Source organism: Coturnix japonica, chromosome Z (assembly GCF_001577835.2).
Source record: "Coturnix japonica isolate 7356 chromosome Z, Coturnix japonica 2.1, whole genome shotgun sequence".
Lineage (NCBI taxonomy): Eukaryota > Metazoa > Chordata > Aves > Galliformes > Phasianidae > Coturnix > Coturnix japonica.
Window position 1 is genome coordinate 28666405 of NC_029547.1, and position 21834 is coordinate 28688238.

Sequence of the window (21834 nt, forward strand, 5' to 3'; positions counted from 1 at the left end):
TGGGTAGGGAAGTATACCAATTGTACAGTAGTGTTTTGAATTAGAAAGAACAATCTTGTAAAATGCCTTTTAGAAATGTAATAGCTTTTTATTTTTGTTTTGATTTGGTTTTGCTTACATAATTTGATTTCTGTGTTGTTTCATTACACTGGCTCTGGTTCTGTTCTGAAGTTGAGAATATATTTGCAGCTTAGTCTTTCGTAGTTTTCTGGTTTGTGTTTTCACTGCAAACTTATGTAGGTGGAAGGACCTGCTGAATGATCAGTGAAAAAGACATGTTAAGACATGGATGAAGTTTAGCAGAAAATGTAATTACTAGTGCTGGTACAAGTCTCTGCTCTGTTTGTAGAGATAGTTTTAAATGCCTCTAGAAGACTTTAATTCATCTGTGTATCAGCCTCTGTTTCCTGTGGAAAGAGTGAAAGCTTTAAGCTTTGGTGTTTCAGTCCGTATATGAGGCAAAAGTAGTTCAACTAATAAAAAAACTTTATTGTTTGCAGAAACAACTACAAAGAATACTCTATGGAGTCCAGATTGCACTTCAGGATTCATGCAGCACTCGACAGCTTGAAAGTGTCACCTGCTTCAACACCTTGAATGAAGAGGGATGCATTTCATGCATATAGTGCATGCAATAGTCTGCACAGTCTTTTTGGAATGTTTTTTAAATCTTGAAAAAGAGAGAACTTGGTGATTGTTTTCTGACATCTCTGATTTGATTTATGTTGTTTCTTCAGACTTTTCTTTTTCCTTTATGGCTCATATACTGTATCTACTTGATACTTTAAAGAAGACCTTATATTTTATTTGATAAAAATAATTTAATATTTGACTTAGTGGGGGATATTTAAAAAAACAGTTGATGGTGCAATAAAATTTAATTCAAACACTTTATTTTTTTATATGAAAACAGATGCTGGCTATGCAGTGGAACTGGTGATAATTTCAGCCTTTTGAGAAGGTTTGATTTTCTGCAGTACTCTTGAGATCTTTTTGCCTCTGGAACAACAGTGCAATGGCTGCAGTAACCTGTACCCATATTTAGTGTACCATATTCTAAAATTTGTATTCCAGAGCAAAAAAAAAAAAAAAAAAAAAAATCTTCATTTTTGACTTAGTTTCATTTTGGGAACAAAATGAATTTGTCCAAAGTGCAATACTTTTATATATTGTAAGGTAAAGTTAAGCAGAGCTACAGGTAAAAAAAATCTCTGCAGCTCTAGTTCACTCGAGATAAGTGGTCACAGGGGGACATTTATCAGTCAAAGAAAAGCAGGGCTACTAGGGGCATTAAGAGATCATCTGTTATGTATTCCCTCCCTTGAAGCAGAATCAAGGTCTTGCATTATTCCTTGAAGATACATGTTTAAACTGTTTAAAAAAAAAATCAAAACAAAACAAAAAACAAAAAACAAAAAAAAAAAAAACCAAAATTATAACTTGCACAAGCAGTGTTTTCCAGAGCTTTATTATTTCTATAACTTTTTTCCTGGTGTCTACCTGCAAATAATTCCTTGACTAAAACTGATTACTTCCCATCTTCCTTGTAGTGGATTTGGGGAATGGATTGTTCTCTTCCTTTTCTGAAGCAGTCTTGCAGTATTTGAAGACTGGCTATTTCGTTTCTCCTTTTGGTTCTTGAATTCCAGTCAGAACAAATGAAAACTTGCAGAACATAATTATTTCCCTGATCTTTGGGAATAACTGATATTAATTGGAGTTGCTTTTGCATCAAAAAAGAGAAACCAATTTCAAACTTGGAATTTGGGAAGTGCATATTCTAACCATAACTTTCTGCCACAAAGTGGGTACTGAGATATGGTTAAAAGTTTTGTTTTTTCATTAGTGTGTGGAGAACATAGTCAAATTTAATTTCCCAATTCATTTCTAATACTTCTCCAAGTTTTACTAGCGCTGTATTCTTAACTAAAAATATACCTGGCATACTGAACACTGGAACAAGCTTTGCAGAGAGCTGGCAGATGCCCTGTGACTGTTGGTGTTCAAGAGGCATTTGGATACTGCCCGCAATAATATGTTTTAACTTCTGGTTGGCCCTGGAGAGCTCAAGCAGTTGGACAAGATGATCATTGAAGGCTGCTTCCAACTGTTCTGTTATGCACTATTCTATTCTTTTCTGTTCATCCCCCGTAACTGTTCTGTCACAAATTATTGCAAACCTTGCCAATCTCAATATTTTAATAATTCTGGTTTATTTGTTTTCCTGTGATAAATAATTAATAGTAACTAAGTATATGATTTTTTGCCCTCAGCTGCAACCCAAGAGAAATAAACAAAGTAGTTGAAAAAACCTCTCCTCAGTAAATGACAAACTATAAAATTCTTAAGAATTAGTAAGACCACAGCTTTTGTCCATTACTATAAATGAGTAATTAAATTGCATAAAAATCCACAATACAACGGAAATCAGAGTTTATAAATAGTAGCTAAACAAATACAACAGGTTTTTCAAAGTGGAAGGCTATTCCAAAACCTGTTGTCTTTTCTTATTTGGATTTTTGTCTGCCTATTATAAATGTGCAATTAAACTGTTGGGTTGAATTATACACATTTGAAGGTTAAATGCCAAAGACACTGATTCATCAATGCTTATTTCAGAATGTGCTCTTGTAACTTTATCTGAAGTATAAAATACATTTGGCTCTTTACCAACCATGGCAAAAATATGCTACCACTGATTAGATTTCCTGTCCTTCTGTACACATCTGATTATAAATGATAGGCAGCAAAATTGAATTTCTCTGTGTTTTGAGACAATGTTTTTATTGGACTATTTGGATATTTTCATTTTAATGTTAAGATTAACTGTGATTCAGTCTGGTTATTAGGTTATAGCAGTCAAATGGGACCACTTCATTTTCTTGTGAAAGATGATGGAAACATTAACAGGTGGAAGTTCTATAGTTTCTATTTCAGATCATTATCTGAAACCATTATTATTATTATAATTATTAATTATTATTGTTATTCACTTCACTGAAGAATAAGAGCTGAGACTACAGACTCAGGATGGAGCATGGAGTAGTCTCTGCTCTCTTCTTTTTGTTCAGAGTGTCTTACGTTTAGTGTTTTATTGGAGATTTGGAATAGAAATTGAAATCAACAAGATATAAAAAAATGAGCTTCCTTAGAAACTGATTTATTTTTCTTGTAGTTCAGTTACAAATGTTATTTAGCACTGTACTTTACTGATAATAGAGATTGCAGAGGTAAAGGAGATCTTTATTTTCTTCATTTTAACCTTCCAAAGTCAATATCACACTGTGCATGTTAGTTCTCTTTGTCTCTTCTGGGATCAACCTTTTCTCTTCAGAGAACAGGCATATCAACACAAGTTTGCAATATAGTCTAGTGATTTGATGCCCTGAAGTCCCCAGCATAAGTACCCTTTACAGACTGTGTCCCTTTCTTTGCTGCTATTCGAAACGTATTTGATAGAATCTTGATCAATCAGGTTTTCTTAGCTTTATTCTGGATATTAAAGAAAAAACAAAAAAACACCACAAAACACAAATCTTATTAACAGTAGAAATGCAACTGTGTAAGAGTGACCTGAAGCCCTTCATATAGAATAGGTCTCAGTAGATCTCTTAGAGATGCTTTTCTGAACGCTGCAGAGGAAGCACATTGCTATGGTCTGCTCTTATGCAGTGCATCATTGATGCAATAATATTTAGTACATTGTGTGTAAGTTAGGATAAGTGATTTGTGGATAAGAGTTTGAATGAAAAGTTGTATGTTCTTTTTTTACTTGCTGCGTACTGTACTTGGCCTTAAATACAACTCTGACTTAGTTTTAATACTCTTTAGAATCTTCACCTCATTTGCTTGTGTCCTGGGGCATTTTTCTGTAATGTGCTGAAACTTCAAAACTGAGCATTTTCTAACGATGCTGTTGATGGTAGTAGGGGGATTGTAATGTATCCAGGAACTGGGCTAAGCCCTTAGTTTAAGCAAGCAAAGCTGAACTTGTAATGTTATGACAGAGGTCATACTGATCATAGGTGGATTTTTTTTAGGTGAGGATTAATAAAGCAGTTCAGTTACAGGACAGAGCTTCTGTTCAATTGATATTTGTCTTCTTGGAAAACCAAAAATCGCCTTGTGTATACATATCAGTCATGTTTAGTTTCTTGGAGAGCAATCATCGTATTTTATGTACTAGTTATGTACTATTATGTACTAGTTCACCACTCGAACATACTAAAAGAAAGCTGATTAAAGATTGTATTTCATATCTGTTCTAATACACGAGGGTAGCAGCGGTATTGAGAAGCTTACAGCAAGAATAACATGTAATCATTGGGTCCTGTCATGTTTCTAAAATACCTTGCAACTAGCTAAAGCATAAAAGAAGCCATTTATTGTGACAAATCCTGCTTAACTTTGCAATTATGTTATTATTAATTTTCATGCTTAATGTCATTTTGTTTCTGTATGTTCTTAGATTGCATAGTTCAACAAAGAATGTTTATATTTGCTGGTGAACTGGTGATTCAGTTTATTTGCTTTTAAACTGTTGAGGTTTGCACATGTTCATGTTTGCTGCTTTAGTAAAGACAAGGTTAGAATAACATAGGATGAGCGATGATTGGTTTTGGTATTAAGAGCATGTAGAAGTGTTCATTTTGATACATTAGATCAGATTCTCCCTTCAGGGGAATAATGACATGATTTCATGCGCATGCTGCTGAGTGCAGAATCTGGCACTGTTATTCTCATTGTATACAAAGAACCTCCTGCTGGGGTTTATCAACATAAAATCAACAAAAAGGGTGTACACAAGTTTCTGTATGCTGTTGCAGCCATATTTCTCTGTTACCTGTCTTCCAATTTATCAAAGTCTAGTATAGAATAAAGTCTTTTGAAATGTGCATAGCAAGTGTGAAATTAAAAGCTGCTTTAACTTCTCCCCACAGACCATATAATCCTTTAAAATGCTGCAGTGGTTAATAATTAATTCATTCTGTTATCATTTATGACATAAAGTTTAGTGAGACCTAGAAATGATGTAGTCATAGTATTCTATTACAATCCTATCAGTAAAAACAAGGAGAAAATTACTTTTATAAATGTGCAGGATTTGATTTTAATAGCATTGAACATTCAATATTCTAAATGTTCAGAATATTCTTCTCGTGTGGTATGATTAAACATTTTCATAGTCGTGTGTTGTTCCTAACCAGTTAGGCCGACTTTTTGTCCTGAATGGTGATTATGGTTCTCATGAGAGACAGTGGATGACTCAAGTCAGAGAAAAGCAAAAGAATGGAGATACTCCTGGATGTGTTGTTGTCTGTAAGGCACTAATTTACTCTCATTTGTAGATGTACCATAACACAGAGCAAAGCAAAGACTTAGTGGATAGATTAGAATACTTGCGGTATGTTGAATAAAGATAGTGTACTGAGCAAAAGGTTAGAACAAATGCTCAAGAAGAACCTGAGCAAAAAAGAAGGAACTATATTTCCATTCGTGCAAGCGTTTTGCAGAAGCTATTTTACGTGTGAAAATTTAATCTATAGTTCCTTATCAACTCACTACTTGGACTTCCTTTATTCCAGCCAGAGGAAGAATATCTGTGTAGCCAGGAGCTTAGCTCCATTTGGCTGTTTATATTCTGGTTTTGTTCATTAATCTCTGGTACTGTCATTTGCTTCTAAGTTAGTATTCTAGGATGGCTTCATAAAGAAATTTAAGCATTGCAGCTCAGAGTTTTGCAGTTTGCAAAAGAGTGGCCCATGGAGGAAATGGAAGCCTGTGGTCGGCACAGCACATTCCGTGTTCAAGGAATGCAAAATTAAATGCTATCCTTCCTGTAGAAGTATAAGCAGGTAGTTCTGCTGTGCAGGGAGACACATGTCAGCTAGTAATCATAGGAATACTCTTCTAGATGCTGTCACTCATTTCAAGAGAACTTCAAATTCATTAGCAGTAGCTGGTGCCTGTATTGTGTGCCATAAGTATAATAGTAATTGGAGCATTCAAGCCAAATGGGACAGATCTGATATCTACCTCATCTGAAGCCATAGGATGGAGAACACTTGGTGTTGATGACATGCCGTGGTGTGGGAAAATGTTATGGTTATTCTGGAATCCCACTGGAGATGTTCATACCCTTGTATACTTAAGTATGTAAATGTGCATATTTTTATAATGGAAAATGTGTGTAAGGCCATATTAATATATCTTTTTCTGCTTTTACATGCTTAAATGACCTACTCTTACTTCAGTGTCTAAAATCAGGGTGGAGGGATATGTAAGATTAGGTTAATGCTGCTTATTATAGCTTATGTGGTTGGGGCTTAAGTTGTTTCAGAGTATTAGGAGACCTTCAGTATTAAACTTGATGTGGAAAAGAGGGTAGTATGAATTTAAATATGGTCTTCTTTTAATGCACTTTTGCTCAGTGCTTAAGTCTAGGCAAAACACAAGGTATGAATGTGCTTACTTTGACAAGATGCTTGTCTTAAACCTTGCCAAAAATTGTTAATGTTGTTTCAAATTGATTTACATTAGTTTTTATGTAGCAACATCCAAAGCGTCTTGTTGTTGGTGACAATGAGAAAATATATTACTTGTTTTTTCACCTATTCTTTGTTGTTTCACACACACTGGAAGAATACTTGAAAGAAAAGTACACTTGTTTTTGTGTTTAATGCAAATAAAGTTCAAGATTCTTTTATTTTGACAGCCCAAATGGAAATTGCCGCTGTATTTCACATTTTTACTACGCTACATGTTGTGATTTATTTCACTTATTCCAAGCAAATAATATTGATAAGACTTGTGTTTATTCTGTAATGAATCTTTGAATGGTAAGTATATTGTATGTACGTTAAACTACATTTCTGTGAGCTGAAAGGAGAGAGACTAGGCTTGTCAACCTGGTGAAGAGAAGGCGGCAGACCATTGCAACCTTCCCGTACCTAAAGGGAGCCTATAAACATGAAGAAACCCAGCTCTTTACAAGGTTAGATAATAGCAGAACAAAGGGAAATGGTTTTAAGTTGAAGAAGGGAAGATTTAGGTTGGATGTCAGGGGGAAGTTCTTTACTGTGAGTGGTGAGGTGCTGGAACAGGCTGCCCAGAGAGGTTGTAGATGCCCCATCCCTGGAGATGTTCAGGGTCAGGTTGGATGGGGCCCTGGGCAACCTGATCTAGTGTTAAATGGGGAAGTTGTTGGCCCTTCCTGTAGCTGTGGGGTTGGAGTTTCATGATACTTGAGGTCCCTTCCAACCCAAGCCATTCTGTGATTCTATGAAAGTGAAATCATAGAATCATAGACTCCCCCAAGTAGGAAGAGACCCACAAGGATCACTGAGTCCATCAGCTCTGCCAAATATCATCCAGAATTCAAACCCTATGTCTTGAGAGTTTTGTCCAAATGTTCCTTTAACTCTGTGAGGTTTGGGGCCATGGCCACTGCCCTAGGCAGCCTGTTTCAGGGTCTGACAACCCTCTGGTGAAGAACTTTTGTCCTGAGGCATTGAGGGATATTTACAGGCTCTACAGAACATTAAGAGAACATGAAGAGTCAGGCAGAATGCTGCTTAGCATGTAGTGTGCTCTGAGGTCTAGTGACAATTTGTATATTTTTCATACAAATCAGCTAGTGAATATTAAGGAACTTATACACAGCAGCTTTTTTGGTTATTTGTGGTTTTTTGTTTGGTTGGTTTTTTTGGTGGGTTTTTTTTTTTTTTTTTTTTTTTTTTTTTTGGCCAAACTTAAGGTTTTAATCATTTTTCACTGAAGCCAGAAAATAAACCTTAAGTCATGAAAACAGAACCTGCAGCTTGGGGTATTACTGCATGTTGCTAATTGGATGGTAACAGTTTTGCTTACTGAGTGTGTCCCATTTTTAAGGAAGTCTGAAGAGTCAATAAACCAGCTTCACATTTCATTTAGGTGAATGAAATGTTACTGCATGGAAATCAAAGCATATATTTTCTCATTTAAGCAGTGGGTGCTCTTTAATGCCACTTCACACCTTAGTGGATCTTATACATTGAAGGCTCATTTTCTGTCTTTTTCACTTATTTATAACTGCAGGCTTTTGTTTGTTCATTTGTTTGCTTCTATTACATAAGATGCCACATGTTGCAGCACAAATATGCACAGGCCTTCGGTGTTCTGTAGAACAGAGCTTAAGTTCTGGCTAATGCTGGCAGGGCAAAAACTGAAACTTAAGTCTTGCTTTCTGATATGGAAGCCAAGTTTTGCTTAACTTCAGGAGTCCTATGTGTGCACACAAATGAGATCAGATCTGGCAATCTGAAATCCTTCCAGTGTGTCCTCAGGAAATAGTCCAGGTAGAGTTGAGGTTGTTTGATGACCAGTATTTTTGGTGTGTGAATCTCAGTATGGTGTCAAAAGCTGGGCTTTTGTTTCTGTTTTTATTCTCTGGATGTATTTGAAAATAGTAAGGGAAAATAACAACAACAAAAAAACAGATCTATACTTCTGCCTTTATCTTGTTTCCTTGGATTTTTCCCTTAGTCCTTGTTCATCGGCTTATCTGAAACCTATAGTGGAATCTGTCAAGGAAAGTCTTTGCTCATCGTTAGTATCTGTGCACTTGGAATAATGCAGAGACAAGATAGCTGCTCATTCTTGCTAGCAGATCTAAGTATTTTCAAGTCTTTAAGTTGTTCCAGCTCATGAAATCTAGATGGTTGCAGATATCAGGTAGCTCGAGTATTATCTGCCGAATGTAAAAGGATAAAAGTTAATGAGCTCCAATCTCTGAGCAACCTGGCTTAGCTGTGGATGGCCCTGTTCATTTCAGCTGGACATGGTGAGCTTTAAGAGTCCCTTCCAGCTGAAACAATCCTATGATTCTAGGGATATGAACACTGCTGTCAGCACAGCCTAGGCCTGTCTGGAAATCTTGCAGAACTGCGGCTCATGGCAGTTTCTTAAGGTGACAGATTATTAACATCCACACTAAGCAGTGGGGGAAAAAAACCTCCCAGAAACAACAGTGTGGGAATTTATAGTGACAACTCTTAAGCATTTAACGCTTTTAGTTAGCTCAAGAAAGTTTACTTTTGTGAATCGTATACTTATTTTGAAAGAACTTTTTTAACGTGGATTGCATCCCTTCTAGGATAACTGCGCAGTTATCCATATGCAGACATGAGACGTGTTTCATACAGCCATCTGAAATCTGAGCATTTATTGTAATGGGCTCTCAGAAGGAAAAGTTTGGGTCGAGGGTCTCAAACAAGGATTGATACTGATTAGACTTGTTGGTGAAATTAGATTAAGTTAAATTGATTACTTTGAAAGCAGTTGGCCTTAAACTGTTACTCGTGTTATCTTCAGTGTAAAATTAGAGGCTCACAGCAGGTAGCACCTGTTCATCTCCTCTGTAAGGTGCTTATGCTCCAGGGACATTAAAGAGCAGTAAGGATCCTAGTATATGTGACTTAACAGCAGCTACGCATGCTCCTTATGGTCTGAAACATGGCTGAGCTGGCTTGAGGTGTGTCATGCTGTCTGCATGTTATACAGGGCCGCTGTACACACTTCCCAGCAAAAGCAGCTCTCCCGTGAGTAGTGTTTGTAAAACAGCTTGTATTGCTACAGCAATACTTTACTCTCTCTAAATAAATGCAGATTATATATATATATATATATACATATATATATACATACATACATATATATATAAAAACATATATATATGTTTATGTGTACATATATATATATGAAGGCACTTTTCTTAGTGAATTAATAGCAGCAACAATCAACAGTCTGAGTAGAGGACAGAGTATATAATTGTTATAGAGAATAATAAAATAGCTTCTACCAGAACACTAGTGAAATAATATTTCCCAGGTTTTTCAACAGCTGTGTTAGTTACTGTTTTATCAGCGGCCCTATAAGCTCTCGCTGCTGAATTCCCTATGAAGTCTGTAAAGTCTGTGGATTTCACAATTAATTTTGAAGCTGTTCTTCTGTGGCTCATGGTTTCTGGTTAGTTTTGGTTGGTTTGTCATAGAGTCCGATGTGACTACAATAGTTGTGTATTTCATTACATAATAAATCATTTCTATCAAAAAAAACGTGTGCTACTTTGAAGGTGATGGTTTGGTGCTTTGAAAAGGGGGTGGTGTACTAACACAGTCCAACCAGAGAGATCTGCCTGTTTTACTGACTAAGCAGGAGTTTTAGCTCTGGTTGCATCCTGACCTGGGTCTTTTGTTTGTTTGGGCAGACCAGGATGCCTTCAATAAGCCACCAAGGAAGAGTTTGGACTCTTTTCATAAAGAAGATTCCATGTTAGCATTTTACAGGCATGAGAGATGCTCACCCTAGCATGTTTCCCATGTCTGCAGAGCCTTTCAAAACGTCTTCATTGATTTTAAACAACCAATAAAACATTAGGGAGTTGGACGGCTCCTGTGAGCACTTCTAACATTAAAACAGTGTTACAAATGGCATAGTTGTTACAAGGAATTTCGAAATGGATAGATTATTAGATAAAGAAACCTGTGTCTGCTCTTCAGCGCTGCATCTTCCTAAATCTCCCATGCTGTGCTCATGCAGCACCTGGCAGGGTGAGTACGCTCACAGGGGAAGCAGGAGGAAGGCGTGATTAGTGTCTCCAGGTGGGCCATCAGGGGATGAAGAGGAATGAATGTTGCTAATTTTTCTTTCCAGTCTGCTTGATAAATCTGTGTTTGACCAGTATGTGTGTGCTGGAGAGGGAGAAGTTGGGTATCTTTTTTTCTGGTTCCATCTGTTCAGTGGATGGAAAGATACCATCTGTGTTACCTATATTTGGTGTACATACAAAACAAACCACAAAAGAGGGGTAATATCTTTGCAACTGGGACGTTAGAACATGCAGAGATACTGCATAGTTTCAGAACTGTGAATACACCTTTACTGTTTCCATTTAATGACAGCTTGTTTATTTTGCACTCAACCTGCAGTACGGAACAATTTATCTGGATTGCAATTTGCAGAATTAATTTTCCAGTCTAGTAAATAATCAGATGCAAGTTCAAGGGGAGAGATCCTCTTTGTTTGCTCTGTGAAACACAGATCACTATGAAAACGTGAAGCAGCAGAGTGCTGGATGTTGGAAGCCTTACCCTTCAACATCTCTTCACTCAAAACCATAGAGGAAGCACTTAAGGAGCAGAGTGGCGCTGCCACTTGGCAGGCAACATAAAAAAACCACTCTTTTTGAACTTTTTTTCTTTTTTCCCTCTTTGAACAATATAGAAGGTAATCCCTGACCCCTCCTAAGGGAGATTTTGAAGGGAAGTACATTGGTAGAAAATATACTCGTAAACAAAAAATCTGGGTGTAACTTAACTGCCCTGTGAATCTGAAAGCTCTACTGAACGTGAACCCAAATTCACTGCATCCTATTCAAGTCTCAGTGGTAGCTCATCGTACTTTCAGAAGCAGTCTCTCTCTCTACAGAAATTTGAATCACAAGCTTGCTCTTATATCTTGATCTGACAGCTGTGCTGTGAGGTGCAAACCTTGGAATATCTGATTACACCTCCAGTTTTAAACTCTCAGATCTTCTCAACTTCCCATCACAAGATCCGAATAATTACATTAATGGAGGATTCATTCTGATGATACAGAGTAGGACTTTCAAACAAAACCTGAAGTTGGCTTTCACATGAGATCCATTCTAAGCATGTAAAATCATAATGCTGAAGTTTCGGATTGGGAGTAAGTTTTAGCCAGTTGTGGTGACAGCAGTGAAGGGACTGATGATCTCAAGAATGAGACTGAGTGGGGTCCAAATACTTTGCTTCTTGTCTGGTGCTGTGTGCTCTGAGCACATGATGCTGAAGGCAGTCTGACACCTATATGTGCAGAACAGAAGCTGTGCTGCAGTGTGAGCAGCAGACCACACTTTCTGCACTCAGTAACTTGTGTCCTGGCCTATGGCTATAACAGACATGCAGTTCGGGCACACTGCTTGGATGGGTTATTCTAATAGTGTTCTATCTATGGGCAGGTCAAGTAAGGCATCTAGCTGTATTTGTATGTGTAGAAGTATGTTCATTGAGTTTCGCAAATACAAATTAAAAAAGCCAAGAAGAAGTTGCTCCTATGTTCCAGAACACTTCCGAGTGAGAAGTTAATAGGATTAGCATTAGGCTTTGTTAATCTCTTTTACTGCTGCAGTACAGCTCGGTAGGTGAGCGCTGTGAGAGGCTGGCTGTGAGGAGCAGGGACTGGCTGCAGGTGGTGGTCCCTTTATGGGAAGCAAGGATGAAAGTTGTCTGAATATGCATCAGCTTTGTTCTTGATTTTAATTTAAAAGCACTGTACCCTGGAAAATACACTACTTAGATAAATGTGGCTTCAGGCTCTGTACTCTACTGTTTCTAAATGAAAGCTAAAATGACATTTTGCTGTCCCGTTCTGCCCCAGATAGTTTGACAGCAGCCTGTTGGTGAGACCCATCGGGTCTCACACGAAGACATTTCATTCTAACTCCTACCTGAGATGTCAAATTATTATTTAGTTGTCGAGCCTTGGTGTGTCTACACGCATCCCAGAAGACATGCTGTGTCAGGACACAGACTCTCATTGCTTTTCTACGGCCAGCTACAACAGCAGCACTGCAGCACTTGTGTGATTTACATTCCTGATGAATCCTTGGAAGCATCTTGCACCATCTAGTGAAGAAGCCAGGAGTTTCTGGTGCCACATCGGCAGTGTGTAGAATTTGGCAGCACGTGGCTGGAGATTCTGCCATTTAGCAGAGTTTCTTGAGGCAGCTTTTTTCTTTCTTCCCCTATTACCAACATGCTGATGTTTTTGAGGGGTATCTGTCAAGTGACAGCCACACAGAACTCGAGCAATCTGAGCTCAAACTTGTTTACACTCCAGGGTTTTTGAAAGCCCTGTTCAATCTCTTATCTCTGAGAGTGACTGAATGGTCAGAGGATACGCTTATGAAGAAAGCCACAGGGAATGGCACAGAATTCTTCATTTGGTGTGGGAGAAGTGAGTTTGTTTTGCTACAGCATGAGAATTCTTTTGTTGCCAACATTCTATCAATTTAAGCTGTGTGTTTTCCTTTCTGCTGAGGTTGCTAGTAGTTTGCAAACACTACAGTATTACTGAACTGTGATGCCATTTGTCTAAGGGAGCAGAACTGTGACATGTGAAAGCCGGGCAGATGAGAGCAGGCTGTGCTGCACTGCTGTGACAAAAGCTGGTGTGTGCTTGGCTCACGCAGGGCTGGTTGCTGGTTACTCCCATCTCTCCAGTTCAAAGCAGTAGGAGCACACCAGCAACTCTGCAACATTTAAAAGAGGGTCACACGACATGCAACTTGAATCAAGGGATATTTTTTAGATTTAAGAAAAAAAGGTATTCTATCCATTTCCCCAGTGAATTTCTTTTCTCTCCCTCCTTTCCTCCTTTCCTCCTTTCCTCCATCCCTCCTTTCTTTTCTCCCTTCCTTCTTCCCTTCCTCCCTTCCTCCCTTCCTCCCTTCCTCCCTTCCTCCCTCCCTCCCTCCCTTCCTCCCTTCCTCCCTTCCTCCCTTCCTCCCTTCCTCCCTTCCTCCCTTCCTCCCTTCCTCCCTTCCTCCCTTCCTCCCTCCCTCCCTCCCTCCCTCCCTCCCTCCCTCCCTCTCTCCCTCCCTCCCTCACACCTTCATTAACTCCATGGATATTTGTTCACAAAAGTTTTTTACTTCAACATGTAACAGACTTCCTTAGCAATGTCTTCTTGAAGCATTGTACACATTCCACACATGCTGTTTGGCCTGTAGTGATTGCTGGCTTTGATAGAAGAAGTATTTCTCTTCTGGTGAATGCACCTCACAGTGCGACCTTTCCCATCGTGTTGCATTTAACTTTTATTATATATATATTTTTTATCCAAGATTTCCAACTCTGAATTTATGGTGTGGTGGATTTCCAGGTGTGAAAAACAACAACTGAAGAGGAGGGGTTCCCTTGGAGGTCTGTAGCCTTGTAGATGTGGAACTCAGCATGACTGATACAGAAGATGACAAGTCAGATGCTGGGAATGTGCTCAAGGTCCCATTACTGTGACATTCCACACCCTACACAAGAGAGGAAGCAAATGTTGTGAAAGTCCTTCAAAAACCTGTTGGTGGGGAATTCCAGGCAGGTGCCTCACATGAGGAAGGAACATAAAGAAGGGGCTACTTGAAAAATAGCTGTCATCTGTGATCACAATGGACAGCATAGCAGGGCCCAGAAATCTGGGCTGCTTCTCCTGACTGCCAGCACCTTGATCTGCTGGCTGCCTGATGCAAGAGACAGGAGGGCAAGCTGAATGATGTGCCAAGAAAGAAATAAAAAAGATACTAGGTAATAAAGCACCAGGACCAGGTGGGACAGCAGATGATTTTGGAGGACAATCTGAGACACATTATGTATGATTTTAAGTGAGGTTTCTTAATGCACATTAGGAACAAGATGTTTTTCCCTAACTTAATTTATTCATCCAGGAAGGAAGATGAGGAAGTTCAGAGTGTACAAATCTGTTTCATTTTCTTGCGTTGACTGCAATAACTTTAAAAGCCATTGCTATTAGATTAGGGGCCAGACTTACAGTGTTAGCTCAGGACAAGTTTGCTGGAAGAAACTGCTGGGTGAATCACAGTATAAAGAGAATGTATCAGCTCTGCTGTAGCATCACAATTTGACTGTGTCTCAGCAGGGGATTCAGTTTATCCCCTGGAAAAGGAAACCACACGCTTATTTGGATCCTTCTCTCAACCTACACACTGAGAGAGGTGCAATGCCCTTCTCCAGTGCTGCTCTGTAAAATGCAGCACAGCTGCACAGTGCCTTGCACAATAAATAATGGTGTACCATTCAGAGTTTTACATTTTGTGGACTGTGCCGTTCAAACGTGGACTTTCTGTCTGAAGTCACAATGCATGTGCATTCCAGGAGTGAACACTTCCAGGAGTCAATATGGCTTTATGATAAAATAACCCTAGGACAGAATTTTTACTATTATTTTTTTACCTCTTTTCCCGGATTGTTGTGCTTTGTTTTCCTCAGTAGGTGGCAAGCTTCGCAAGCTGTAGCTGGTGAGATATGTTTGGCACTCCTATGTGGTACAATTAAAAGCTTTCCTTGGACCTCATCCAAATAAAATTTTCTTTCTTTCACTTGCAAAAAGGATCCATTATTGTTCCTAATTCAATCATTTTCCTTTCTGGGCTGGTCTGTGAAAAGGCTGTAGCCACTGCAGTGGAGTATTTACTTTCTGTGTGCAGTGCTTTTTGAGTGTGATGAACAAACAAGGGAAAATGACCTTTTGCCATTGAAAGCAAAAGCCCCACATCAGCTCCATCCATGAGAAACAGGCCTGGCTTGTTGACTGTACAGAATTATTATTAGTTAACATAAAAAAAGCACCGCAATTTATTTGTTTTTCGTTAATGTCTCTTGGTGCTGCCATTTGTTTTTTGTCATCATTAAGTGTGGGCAGAGCTCTTGGCACAACACTGAGAAAAGGGTGACCTTCAAGGAAGCTAAGAGGCTGCTCCAACATGGAACTAAAAGATTCCTGAGACTAGAAACCACACATTCTAATTTCCAGTATGCAAACAAAGTGAGTGTCTGAGTGTTATAGAAGGCAGGACTGGCTGTGAGGCTTCAGCAGCTTTGCTTTTCTTCCCCAGACTGGTGGCACTTCTACTGAACTCTGCAGAGGAACCAACATTTCAGGAGGCATTTGGAAGGAAAAAAACCTGAATGTCTGATGAACCAAGGCATGAAGAAAAGAGTTCAAAGCACAGGGGGCTGTGGTATTTAATCTGCTATCAGAATCCTTAGAATGTATTACATTTACAGTGTAAGACATTCTGCACTTAATTTGCAGAGTATTTAATATACAGAACTGTAGGGCTTCTCACAGTGAGAAGAGGGAGTGGAGAAAACTGGAGAAACAAACAGGTAGGTTTTTAACAGAAGACTTGAAAAGAACTGGGGGGTTCCTTTGTTGAGATGACAATTCAGCTGAAGCAGTTTTTGCAGCTGTTTTTTAGGTTTATTTTTAAAGGTACTCAATTTAGGCAAAGAACAAAGCCCCTGTATTAAACAGCAAGTAAGTCCTGTAGGGGAATGTTTCTTGACATGTAAAGGAGGGACTGCATGCTTGTTAACAAAAATGAAGCGTGCTGGCAGGGAAGACTAAAACCAGTTGGACTGTTAGGATTCTGTGGTTTGAATGGGGATTTGCTCCTCTGAGTGATTGTGACTGTAAGTTGTGCATCCAGGTGCACATTGTTTGACTGCTCTGTGCATCTGTTTATTTGCACTGCCGGCCACAAGGTCTAGAAACAATAATAGGGGTTGTTTTAAAGTCTGACATCTGTTCTTTGAGCTTGAGGGTCCAATTCTCAGGATTTGACCTGGTGAAACCATATTGTCTTGCTGTGGAAGAATTTTGTTAATTCTCATAATCCTTGGATCAAAACTTTATTCTTGTTTGAATCATTTCCTCGGATTTCATCTCCCATCCACATCCTCCCCAAATCTGCTAATGTGGTCACCAGATACAATCATTTTCTCAATGTTTTTTTTCTCTTTTCCCATCTTCTCGCCTCTGCTGTCCATGTCGTCTAGATCTGCATTTCCCCATGGAACTTGTTCAGCCTGTCCGACCTTGTGTTCCTCCTAATTCTACTGGTCTGCAAAGTTTAAGGTGAGATTTCCTTTTCATGTGCTGACCCTGTTGCTTCCTCCTCAATTTATCCATGTGGTCTCTGCATGCATTCATGCCCCCCATTTCTGGTCAGCAGCCGTCTTTCCCTGGGGCAATGTGACTCCTAAGAAAGCTAATCAAAACAAGAGGAGCTTGTAGCCTTCTTGGGCACAGTCATAGTAACCAGAGGGGCTGAAATGGGAGAAATGAGTGGCTGGAAGACTGTAGAAGTGGAGTTTGGGGTATTGGTCAACACTTCGTTGATTGTGAGCAAACAGGGTGCCTAGGTGTTGAAGAAGGTCAATGGTATCCTGGCTTTTATCATAAATGGGGCTGCCAGCAGGAGCAGTGAAGTAATCATCCCTCTGTACTCAGCACTGGTGAGGTTGTACCTTGAGTACTGAGTTCAGTTTTGGGCCTCTACAAGACTTTGAGGCCCTGGAGCACGTTCAGAGAAGGGCAGTGAAGCTGGTGAAGGGTCTGGAGCACAGGTCTTATGAGGAGTGGCTGAGAGAACTGGGATTGTTCAGTGTGGAGAAGCAGAGGCTCAGGGAGACTTTATACTCTCTAGAACTATGTGGAGGGAGGTTGTAGTGAAATGGGAGTTGATCTCTTTTCCCATGAACTAGCAAAAAGGCCAGAGGGAACGAATGGCTGCAAGTTGCACCAGGGGAGATTCAGGCTGGACATTAGGAGATACTACTTCTCTGAAAAAGTGGTCAGGTGCTGGAATGGGCAACCTAGGGAGGCAGGGAGTCACTGTCACTGGAGGTGTTCAAGAAATGTTTAGACATGGCACTGAGGGAATGGTCATACTGCATGATCTTAGCAGCCTTTTCCAACCTTAGTGATTCTATGATTCTAAAGCTGTCAGAGAGGGATGTTTTCATATTTGCACCTTGGCTATTCTTCATCCAGTTATTATCTGGGTTGACTCTGAACAACAGGACTATTTTTGGATCATTCCCCTTGGACTTTGTAGTGCATCAGTGGTCAGCAGCTGTGGAAACTCTTTCCCTGGGTAATCTACATATTTCTATCTAAATTCTCAGAAATTAGGCAAAGGAGTCTGGAATCATCTCATTTCCACAATGAAAAGCAAGCTTTCCTTCCAGAGATCAAAAGTGGCCCACTGATATTTTTAGACACTGTACAACCAATTCACAGGCTTTGTCTACTGAATGTTTCCTTCTCGCTGTCTTACAGGAGCAAAGGTTAAGGTTTAGTAAAGTGCAGGGAGGCTCAAGGGACTGGAATAATAATCTTAGATAAAAGAGCCTGGAAGTCTTCCACCTCTCTTTAGCTAGCAGTTCCACTGGGGTAAGTTGTTTCTATATTTGTCACATCATGTTAATTGTTATCTCTCTGCAGTGTTACTTTTTGAAATATTTTATGCAAACTAAAGAGATATTTTCTTCATTTAGGACAATCATATCTACATTTAGAGATCTACTCCTCTCATATCTCAAAATCAGAGTAAACACACATTATTCAAAGCAACTGATTCTCTCTCAAGACAAACAAACAAAGAAAAAGAAGAACAAAAAACAATAAAATGCACCCCATCTTTTCATGACCTGAATCTTCCGTAAATGGTTCCCCAGTAGAGAGTTGAGATGAGTCTTTTTACTGTCAAATAGTTAGATTAAGATGGCCCAGTTTCTGGTTTAGCTGAATGGTAACAGAGTAGTAAGAATGAGTTCCTTAAGAAACTCATAATCCATCATCATTCTAGGGACTCAGTTTCCAGCACTTACCATCTTTTCCCCTGTTCTAAATCCAGGATTTATCCTTCTTTCTAATGATTTGTTTGCTGCTTCAGTGCACAAGTAATGAAATGTAAGAAAAAATGACCTAAACTGCTTAGATATTTAGTGGACAAGTTGTAACTCCGTTGCAATGCAATGTTTTGGGTATGCCTATTGATTCTTGGTTGATGAAGTGAGGGGAGTAAATATTACAGGCTTCTCCTGCTCCAGTGGACCAAGTTTGCTCCCAGAAAATTAACATCTACCTTCTTTTCCTTTAACCATGTCCCTCGATTTTAATTCTCTGCTGCAGTGCTGTCTGCTTTCTCTCAATGTCATCAGCTCCTGAGCAGAACCTACAGGCTGGCCTTAATACCTCTCTCTTTTTTTTTCCCTACTCAATCATGTGTCCATGTTTAACAAAGCCGATCCCATGCACAGAATGCCTCCTTACTGTAATTGTTAGTTATCTCTTCCATGCTCCAGCTCATCAACAAGCACCATTATATAGCTTTGCTTGACTCTTTTCTAATCCTTGCCCCCTGACCATTATGTTTCAGCTTTTGTGGGCCATAAAATAATCAATAACAAAAGTGATGTGTCTGCTTTACAAGAGGACTGTAGTCCCAGGATTAGAAAAGAGCTCAATTATCCACTTTGCAGAACTCACCTAATACCAACTGCAGTTTAATAGCCTGGAAGGCCCGAGCAACGCTCCCATGCTCTTGACATTATTTCAAAATCTTTTGCTACTCTTTTTGATTCCTCACTGTAATTCATACTTTGCAGAATACCTTGGGGTTCAGTCCCATTAGGTACAAGTTAGTCAGAATTCTCTTCAAAATGCATTCTCTTGCTTCTTGATGATGGCTTTGTCTTTTCACTGCTAATGAGTTACATCCCTGCATGACAGTTCAATTTCCTTTTATAACCTTTTTTTTTTCCTTTTCTTTTTTGTATCTATGTGGAAATTATGGACTTTATACTAATAGAAAGAGATTATTTTTCCCTTTTTCTTTTTTTTAATTAATTAATTTAATTTTTTTTTTAATATGTAATTTTGTATGCAGTATCATACTTTCTGCCTTTTGGTGGATATTATATTCTTAATGTTATTCCAGTAGTTATATTCTTAATGTTATTCCAGTAGGAAAAAAAGGCCTTTGTGTTTACCTTCTTCAAAGGTAATGGTCTGAACCTTGCAGTGATTCAGCAGAATTAACCACTTTGGCTTAATGGTGCACTGCAGCCAAAGTGTGTTTACAGGACTGGATCTGAAAAGACCTCTCATTTTATCCTAATTTCGGGGCACTTGTGGGTGTGGAGCAGCATTTAGGTTCACGCCTCAATCAGTTTGTCTGTTTCATGGACTTTTAACTTCTAGTTTCACACCATAGTGGCGTTGACATTTGCTCCTGAGTAGTTATTATAGATGTGCACCACCCACTCTCAAACCTGATAGTTTTCCTTTCATCTTGGAAATCTCTTTTAAAACCCACTAATCTCCAAACATTTTAAGGAGGTAAGTAAGGGTCTGAAAAAATGGACCCAAATTCTGCTGTTTTGAAACACATTCCAGGCTTCCTTCTCTCACAGATCCAATTCTGTCATTCATGAGTGCTAAAAATCTGCTGTCCTGAACTGTGGTAATGCAGCTGTGATTTCAGCTTACCTTGTTCAAAGCTTGGCATGGGGGCCCAAAGAAAGAAAACTTCACTTATTTTCACCTCCAGTAAGTACAGAAACCAACAGGGACATGAAAGGGTACCTGCCGTGAGCCACAACCTTGTTTTTATCTAAAAAGCAGCCTCTTAACCAAATAGCCTTGCTTTTATTTACAGTGTCACTGTTATTTACTGTTATTTACTGCTTCACTGATTGCGGAAACTATTTGCAAGGCTCTTTGGCCAGTCATTCATAAACTGTCAGACTGGCAAACAACAGCTTTAGTTTTGTAAGCAAGCAGAAAGTAAATGTACCAGTGATTGATTTACTGCCTTTCATCCCCATCCTCATTTTCAATAAATAATTTCCTTTTAGATCTGAATGAAAACACAAAACCAGTGACAATTATAACATTTGCATGTGCAGAGAGAAAAGCACACCTTATTTTTGCCTTCGTAGATGGCAAAACATTGCAGTGAAAAACACTAGTTGTCCTGTTGCACAGATGGAGCAACTGAGGTGCCACAAGGAATGAGAGGAGAAGGCTGGGGTTCAGCAGCCATCTTCACACAGCTACCTCCTAGTCGTGCCCACAACACCCAGCAGAGCAGAAGGCAGTTGTAACAGAGGATTTAACAGCTTAACAAAGCTAGATTAACTGTGGGTTTTCAGCTTTTCTGTGAGATGCGGTATTTATTTTTGTAACCCCTTAGATTCATGCCCAAGGAACCAATTCCAGCTTCTGCCAGAGCCTGACCCATTGTTATAATTTCTCACAGCTGTGGTGAGGGAAATGAAGCACCTACCTTAAGCTAAAGGTTCTATGTATTCATTTAAAATCCATAGCAAAGCTTCTTCACTGCCTGAAAGCTGCGTTGCTTTGACATCATATAAATGCAAACTCATTGAAAAAATTAAAAAAGCCTGATCTTTAGCTCTTCCAGTTTTACAATATTGAAAAGTTGGAACATTTTAAAACATCAGAAAGTACTATTTGACTTGTTCTTCTGTATGTTTTGCAGCATTTGTGAGGCAAAGCAGCTATACAAGGAATGTTCTTTAACAGTTAATGCTGGCCATGTTTTTTTAACCAAGCATCCAGCAGAAGACCACACAGGGAGCTCAGTGTCAATTTGAAGGGCAAGCCCTTAATGATCTCCTAAAAGCCTGTGAGACCTCAGAACTAATGCTGCCTGGAGAAAAGTCCTGAGAGCCCTTAATTGCCAGAGAGTTCAGCTCAGGCCCATGTCTCTATCTATACACGGATGTAAAATGTGAGATTAGCTGAGCTCAGCTGGCTGCTGTGCCATGATATTTTTGTAACAGCTGCCCAAGGTTGTTGCGGCATTTGGGATTGTTCTGGGGACTCCACTGGCTTGAGAAACCTACAGTGACCTGCTTCAGTGTGGGCCCATCAGTTACCTGAATACTGCAATGTGTCCCTGCAAATACTGAGGCTATGTGTGTTTTTTCCATGTATGTCTTAGTGGTAACACATGTATTTGTGTGTCTTCTGTAAGATTTATGACATTTGAGTAAGGCAGCTGAGGTTAATTCTCTCACAGGTTTTCGCCTGTGAATGCCTTAAACCAACTGTGCTGTTTGGGGTAGGAACTACCTCTGACATTCTTCAAAGCAATCTTATTTTAGACAACTCTCAGAAGTCCTAATATGTTTTGTTTTGCTTACTGTGCCTTTTATATAGATA

At 39.2% G+C, this 21834-nt stretch overlaps 1 protein-coding gene across 3 annotated transcripts in view; it reads left to right on the plus strand.

Annotated features, from left to right (window-relative positions):
- The window catches only part of TTC39B (tetratricopeptide repeat domain 39B), a 69060-nt gene extending 64127 nt beyond the window's left edge, over positions 1-4933 (plus strand). For all 3 annotated transcript variants that reach the window (XM_015849003.2, XM_015849004.2, XM_015849005.2), the window contains one exon: positions 501-4933. In XM_015849003.2, coding sequence (XP_015704489.1) covers positions 501-597 — 97 coding nt within the window. In that variant the 3' untranslated portion in view covers positions 598-4933. The remainder of the gene's footprint in view (positions 1-500) is intronic.
- Positions 4934-21834: the final 16901 nt, after the last annotated feature.